At 37.3% G+C, this 8,427-nt stretch overlaps 1 protein-coding gene across 1 annotated transcript; it reads right to left on the bottom strand.

Annotated features, from left to right (window-relative positions):
• Positions 1-2,671: 2,671 nt before the first annotated feature.
• On the bottom strand, positions 2,672-5,832 carry LOC113055461 (uncharacterized). Its single transcript, XM_026221784.1, is given in 5 exon segments — positions 2,672-2,727; positions 2,816-2,896; positions 5,059-5,280; positions 5,283-5,615; positions 5,719-5,832. Coding segments are annotated over 5 exon segments (753 nt in total). The 5' UTR covers positions 5,780-5,832.
• Between the last annotated feature and the right edge of the window lie 2,595 nt (positions 5,833-8,427).

Below are 8,427 nucleotides of genomic sequence, written 5' to 3'. Positions count from 1 at the left end.
ATTAGCTTCACACAGACGTCTTCTAACTGTCACAGTACTTACAGGTAACTCCAGACTGTCTTTGATCATCCTGGAGGTGATCATTGGCTGAGCCTTTGCCATTCTGGTTATTCTTCTATCCATTTTGATGGTTGTCTTCCGTTTTCTTCCACGTCTCTCTGGTTTTGCTCTCCATTTTAAGGCATTGGAGATCATTTTAGCTGAACAGCCTATCATTTTTTGCACCTCTTTATAGGTTTTCCCCTCTCTAATCAACTTTTTAATCAAAGTACGCTGTTCTTCTGAACAATGTCTTGAACGACCCATTTTCCTCAGCTTTCAAATGCATGTTCAACAAGTGTTGGCTTCATCCTTAAATAGGGGCCACCTGATTCACACCGGTTTCTTCACAAAATTGATGACCTCAGTGATTGAATGCCACACTGCTATTTTTTTGAACACACCCCTTTCAACTAATTCAACTAATTGCCCAATTGCACAGCCTTAAGAGCGTGCATATCATGAATGCTGGGTCTTGTTTGTTTTCTGAGAATCTACTGAACCTACTGGTAACTTGTTTGCCACGTAGCAATAAAAAAAATACGAAAAACCTTGATTATTCTGGTTAGTCACATTGTACTGCTATTATTTTGAACAATACTGTATGACTGCTCCATTTGTAACCTCCTTGACTTCAAGCAGCAAATCTCTATGATCAGTATTCCGTAAGTTCATGTGAAATGCCATACACTTCTCCTTGAAAGAGGACGAGAGTAGACAGCTGCAGTCATCCTCTGATCGTGTTTGTGGCAGATGTATAACTGTAAAGCTGTAGGGGTTTGCTGTGCTGGTGGAGTAAGAATACACTGCTTCGAGTCAGAACAGACATTGCATGATGTCATGTGTAAAGGGTCTATATGCTTATTCTAGACACATCGGTGCTGTGTGACTCAGACACTCAGGAACTACAGAGCTGACTGAGACTCTGCATGAGCGACAGCATTAAGAGTTCAGAGCTGTTTCGTGATTCACTATATAACTAGACAAGAAACTGGACCGGATTAATTTATACTTTGACCACAGCTACCTCCCACAGGTTCCTCAAAGCTCAGTGCTTGGACCACTTCTCTTCTCTATCTACATGACATCATTAGGATCTGTCATTCAGAAGCATGGCTTTTCTTATCACTGCTATGCTGATGACACCCAACTCTACTTCTCATTCCAACCAGATGACCCGACAGTAGCTGCTCGTATTTCAGCCTGTCTGAGTTACATCTCTAGCTGGATGAATGACCATCACCTTCAGCTTAACCTTACAAAGACTGAACTACTGGTGATTCCAGCTAAACCATTGATTCATCACAACTTCTCTATACAGCTGGGCTCGTCAACCATAACTCCTTCCAGGACAGCCAGAAACCTAGGAGTTGTGATGGATCATCAGTTAAGCTTCACAGACCACATTGCTACAACGACCCGGTCCTGCAGGTTTGCCTTATACAACATTAGGAAGATTAGACCCTTCCTGTCAGAGCAAGCAACCCAACTTCTTATCCAAGCTCTTGTTCTCTCCAGACTGGACTATTGTAATGCTCTCCTGGCTCTTCCTGCATGTACTGTCAAGCCTCTGCAAATGATCCAGAATGCAGCAGCGAGGGTTGTCTTCAATGAGCCAAAAAAGCTCATGTTACTCCCCTCCTCATCAGGTTACACTGGCTACCAGTAGCTGCTCGCATTAAATTCAAGGTACTGATGCTTGCCTACAAGACGACCACTGGCACGGCACCAACTTACCTAAACTCACTGGTTAAATCCTATGTGCCCTCCAGAAGTTTGCACTCTTCAAGTGAACGACGCCTTGTGGTGCCATCCCAAAGAGGTTCAAAATCACTCTCACAGACCTTTTCCTGGACTGTGTCCAGCTGGTGGAATGACCTCCCAATCTCAATTCGTACAGCGGAGTCTTTACTCATTTTCAAGAGACATCTAAAGACTCATCTTTTTCGCCTGCACTTAACCAACTAATGCTATGACTTCATTTTCTTGTCTATCCTATTCTTGAAGAAGAAGAACAAAACATAGCTACGTGTTCTATATTAGACTAACTGAGACTTGTCATGGCACTTGTATATTGTTGTTGTTCTCTTGTTGACGATTTGTAAGTTGCTTTGGATAAAAGCATCTGCTAAATGATTAAATGTAAATGTAAAGCTACAATCGAAAATGGTACCAAATGGATCTCTGCAATACACAGAAACTGAATCCAGGCAGCAGAACATGGACATACAGTTACTGTTTTGTTATAGATTTTACATTTTGCAGTAACATATATTAGCTTGCAGTAAAAAAAGCTTATTATAGCTAAAGTTATCCAGCCTTTTTTTTTTCATCTGTAAAACCCTACTTTGACACTTTTTGACTGAAAAAGACACAAATATGTATTCAGCAAATATTTGAAGAACACATTCTGAATCTATATTTGACATAAAAAACATGTTGCAGCATGATGTAGGTGGAAATAAATCATTCATATAATGTTCATAAGTAAGGATTTCATATTATATTTAATGTATTCAGTACAGTATGGAGCACTGGAAAATATCCTTCAAAACTGTATGCAAATATGAATTAAATTCATTGAGATGAAGATATATCTTGCTGTAATCTGGGCTGTTATTTGTAGAGTATTTTATTCTATTATTGTATTAATATCTATTTCCTCTGGCTGCTGCGAGTCCTTCCTCTCTGCAAAATAATTGAACACAAAATCATTTACCGAGCTCTCATGAGTGAAGATTGTTTCAGATCAATGTGAATCATCTGAAAAACTCACCAGCTCTTCTTGCACAGATGATCTGAAGAAGAATCACAGTAGGAGCAGCAAACACTGCAAACTCAACAATAATCACAATCACTGCAGGAAAGATGGAGAGATGAACAGAATCAAGACTTTGTGAATGAAATCAAAGGTGTAAAATGATGATCAGTTCTTCAGATTGACTGTTTCAGCATTAATGAACTGATGTACCTCTGAATAATGATCCAGCAGAACTACAGATTTCAGTTTCTCCTGGATCTGTGATCATGTGATCTCGTACTGTTCAAACATAATGAACAGAAATAAACATCTTAATACTTTACCTACACGTCACAAAGATGATAAATATGTGCCAGACCTGTGTGAGCTAGATTAATAAATGAAAGTGTCTCATATGTAAATGCACTCCTAGAAGAGAGAATAATACACTCTTCTTCTGCTCGTACTCCAAGACTCCTCAAATGATCAAGAAGCACGTCTCAATGAGAATCTGGACGCTCCTTATACACAAGGCAAATATCATTAGTTTAACCTGACTTCAGACACAGTCTTAGATTAAATCAACTGACGATAAAAGACATTAAATCTCTCAAGATCTGATTAAACATCTCCACAAACAGCTTCACTCATTACTGACCAGACTGACTTTATTTCTGTCAGATGAAGATCTTATTGAGAATTACAGAGGTTTAGATCTTGATGATTTATTGGAAATAATTTTTGTTCTCACAGTATTGAGACAGTTGACAGACATTCTAGACCTTCATTAGTAAAGTAGTTATTAATGATCGCAGTTGTGGTGTTTTCAGAGCAGAGATCTCACTGTTGAGGTTTGGAGACATGTTTCTGCTGTGTGTGGGACTCAAGATACATGACAGATTTCACTAAACTGAGGAGGAATAGATGAATTTATACAACAAGGGTAATGGCCCAGATGTTTTTCCAGAACTGCAGAATTCTCAGCATGGACAGTAAAAACAATAGGACTGTGATCAGAGAAGGAGACATCTTCTACAGCAACACCATTTGACAAAATAAGGTCCAGAGTGTGACCATGGACATGAGTTGCTCCATTTATATGTTGCATAAAAAGAGCAGAGATCATCTCTGAACACAGATTAGACATGATGATGATGATGATGATGATGATGATGATGATGATGATGATGATAATGATGTGAACTCTCACACATTCAGATGTCACTTCCTCTTTTCTTCTGCTGGACACCATTAAACTTGATCTTTACAGTTAACATCGTAATATGTTCAGCCGGTTTAATAAAATGAATTCAAACCCAGTTTTAATTAAATCAGCCAAACAACTTACAGTTTCTAACAGTCCTCTGAAATCAATTCGATTCAGATTTCCATAAATCTACAGTATGTGAATTAGTGAAGATAAAAGCAGAAACTAACACCTGCTTAGCTGAAACACAGTTTAAAAGTTTCCACACAGACTAGCCTGACCAAACTGTATTTACTTGTCACTATATTTAGAGGAGAGAAATGTAAATGTTTGACAATCTTTAAACATTTATTTAACCATATTAAAAAATGTCCTAATAAAGTCAGTCTTACATTTAAATGTAGTGTTTATTGAAAACAAGGCAAAAGTACTGTTTACTCCTTTAGCTACTATTGTTCTGTATAATATAGAGTACAGTTCAGACATTTAGTGTTCAGGATCATGTACACATATGTACGTGTGTGTGTGTGTGTGTGTGTGTGTGTGTGTGTGTGTGTGTGTGTGCGTGTGTGTGTGTGTGTGTGTGTGTGGTGTTCAGGATCATGTGCGCTTGCAGACATAATGAGCTCAGATCTCTTAAGCAGGAACTGAAACACTGCTAATTATGTTTGTGTGTACAGTTGCTAAGAAAAACTACCATTATTAGAAGAGTTAAAATAGTTTTGAAAGAAGTGTTTGCTTTTGCACGTTTGAGTGTGTTTTGTGTGAAGAGTTTAGAGAAATGGAGCCATAGTTTCAAAAACAGTGTGGAAGCTTTTTTTTTTTTTTTTTTGTAACTGTAATGTAAAGATCAGCAGATTTTAGCAGATATACAAAGGTACTTTCTTGGAAACATTTAAAAATGCTGTAGTGTGTTTGCTCATTTTCTATGAACGCAATCTTCTTTACTTTTACTGTAGTATTTTTTCAGCTCCTGTATACACAAAATCAGATTAGATTATGACGACTGTAGATTATGAGAATCATATTTTAATCACACAAGATAACTTTAGCATTAGTATTATGTTAGCACATCTAACAGAGACTGATTGATGAGATGTTTTCTCACCTGAACTCTTGACAGTGAATGTGACTGAGGCCTTGACTTGATCTCTCTGAGTAACTTCACATCTCCACTCTCTGTTGTCATCTTCATTCAGGAGTGTTTTATTCAGAGAGATGATACAGTGATCTGATGAGGATGATATCTGATATCTGGAGTATATTTATATTGAGTATAATATCTGAATCATAAATTACCATGAAGAACATGCAGATAAACACCAGCATCAGGTCTTAGTCGTTCTCCACCCACACCAGTCCATTGTTGGCAGATGTAAGATCCATAATCTTCTGTTGAGATGTTCCTGATGTTCAGAGAGCAGTCAGACCCCAGACTCAGTCTCTCATGTCTCTCTGTGTCTTTCTTCTTTATTCCTAAAGCAATCAGTTCAACTGCTGCTGAATGACTGAATCTGTTATTATAGAGCCATATAGTTGATGTACAGTCCTGAAGAGTATTATTACAGGACAGATGGACATCTTCACCAGAACTGATGAACACATGATCATAATCCACTCCACTGACACCTGAAACACAAGAACATCTGATCATTATGTTATATATTAATAAATGAAACTTTACACTGAACTCTTTCACATGAGTTTAAAGAGTGTGTAGAAGTGTGTTCACCTGTGAGAAGTGAAGAGAGAAAGATCAGTCCCAGCAGACACAGATGATTATTATCAGACATTCTCTCTTTCTCTCAGTCTTTCTCTTCAGTATATGATCTCATCTCTTTCTTTAAACACTCCAGCTCTTCCTGTGTTTGTTCACTTCCTCTGATCTACAGACTGAGTCATGTTCTCATATAGCTGTATTTAGAGACACAATGCATATCGTCATTGTCAGTTGGAAACCTTCTATGTCCAAATTTTTATCAATTTAATATTTTTGGACAAATCAATGCTATTGGTCAGTCCCCGCATGGGTCTGTTAATTCGATAAATTAGTAACCAATCTAAAGTCTTAAAAATAGCTTGAGAGCATATGTCTTAACTCCATTGGACACTTGAACTGTCTGAGAAGTCTCGTAACTTCCGCCTCTTCTTCACTCCGTGAGAGAGCTTCGCGGCGTATGTCTCCTCAAGACTGAAGTCACAATGAATCCTCGTCGAGCAATACTTCCTCTTGAGGTAAATGTCCTCAAAACAATGGTTAGGCATGATTCAGTTATATTAATTATATAATAACAGTTTACATATATTATATATAACAGTTTTATCTCAAAGTAATGGTAGTGCTGAGGTGTCATGTGTCGTTTCTGAGGATGCTAGAGTTTTCTTTCTGCTAGGTCTAGCATTGGACAGCAGCTGTCTTGTTGACTGAAGACTTCCATGGTTTTGTTTGGGCAGCTGTGGCCTAATGGTTAGAGACTTGGACTAGTTACTGGAAGGTTACCAGTTCAAGTCTCGGTGCTGGCAGGAGTTGTAGGTGGGACATATGCTTTTATGTAATATGAACACAAAATACAGGAATTTTCACCAAACAGGTTGCATTGCAATAAATAAATAAAGTATTTTTGTTCACCAGTTCAAATATTTAATAATCCATTTATTAGAAAAGCAAAATGCAAAACAATCTGCCTGTGTGGGTCAGAACAAAAATGCTTATTTTTTTAAATGCTTAAATTTAGCACTTAAATATTTATGCTCCTTTCAGAAACCAAATATCTTCTGTCATTTTGTTTTTCTAGTAAATGTATCTTCATGTGAGAATGTTTAGATGTCAGAATTAAACTTACCATGATAAAAACCTTTGATAATCATGTGCATCGCCATATCAAATATCATCCAGATCACATGAAGCTCCAGAGCACAAGGAGAAAAGTCAAGCCAAGTCGGGTCATTAGCGATGTGAACATGAAGTTTAACTCAAGTTTAATTAAAAGCCAAATGAAGACAATGTAAACTAAAGGGGACAGAATCCCCAACATTAAGCAAACTACAATAACAAGTACAGTACTTTTTTTTTTGAAACTCTCAGTTAATGTGTGTCATTATTCTCGTAGTATTAAAAGCAAATGGAGAAAAACTACTGCTAGGGCAGAGCATATACACAAACTCATTGAAAATAACTAAAACAATCCAAGGTTTTTATTTAGCACAGTGGTTAAATTAACAAATTACCAGACGCCACCTGATTCAAATATTCCACCAACGTTAAATAGTAATGACTTTATGAATTTCTTCACTGATAAAATAGATAACATTAGAAATACAATAGCGAATGTAGATTCTACAGCGTCTAACACTTCAGTTTCATCCATCGCACCCAAAGATAAACTGCAGTGCTTTACAACCATAGGACAGGAAGAGCTAAATAAACTTATCACTGTATCTAAACCAACAACATGTTTAGTAGATCCTGTACCCACTAAATTACTGAAAGAGCTGTTATCTGTAGTGTTGTAGAAAAATGTATATTTTACTCTTACTTATTTACTTTCTTAGACATTTAGTGGGTTTTCATATATTTTTGTTTTTCCTTTTGATTTAACTTGTGTTTCTCTCTCAGTATGTATGTTTGTCACCTGAAATGCAACGAAGACATCACACAGTAAAACAAAGAGCCTTTGAAGTCTTTAGTGTGGGTAATTTACTCAGGAAAGATCAGAGGGGTTATCCATAAATAAAGACTTTTGACCTCACGGGTGTGGAGATAATAAAAGCCCAGGGGGTTAGGAGGACCATTGTGTTTTCTGAAAACAGCTAGTTTTGGTTTACGGGATTAACTGGAAATTTACAGAGAAGGAGCCCTGTAAGAAGTGGGGGTGATAACAGTATAATAAGGCTGTCTGTTTTCAGTGTGATTCAGGTCTGTTGTGTTTCAGGGTAGCTGCTGAAACAGTGAACCGCACCTCTTTAAGGAAAATAAACTTCTTTCCTTAAATATAATTTGATTCCTTGTCTCTTACACTGAGATGCTATTTGTTTGTAATTGTTTTTGCCACAACAGTAGCCGAAGAACCGCTTCTCAATATCATTAACTCGTCGTTATCTTTAGGTCATGTCCCAAAACCATTCAAGCTGGCAGTTATCAAGCCTCTTATTAAGAAACCAAAACTAGATCCTAGTGAACTGGCAAATTATAGGCCTATTTCAAATCTTCCATTTATGACTAAAATCTTTTACAAATTTGTGTCTGCTCAATTGAGCTCCTTCCTACATAAAAATGATCTGTATGAAGAATTTCAGTCAGGTTTTAGGCCCCACCATAGCACAGAAACTGCACTTGTTAAAATTACAAATGACCTGCTCCTTGCGTCAGACCAAGGCTGCATCTCATTTCTAGTCTTACTTGATCTTAGTGCTGCGTTCGACACCATAGATCATGACATAC

Source organism: Carassius auratus, chromosome 3, assembly GCF_003368295.1.
Source record: "Carassius auratus strain Wakin chromosome 3, ASM336829v1, whole genome shotgun sequence".
NCBI classification, from domain to species: domain Eukaryota; kingdom Metazoa; phylum Chordata; class Actinopteri; order Cypriniformes; family Cyprinidae; genus Carassius; species Carassius auratus.
This window is presented reverse-complemented; position numbering and strand designations above follow the sequence as displayed.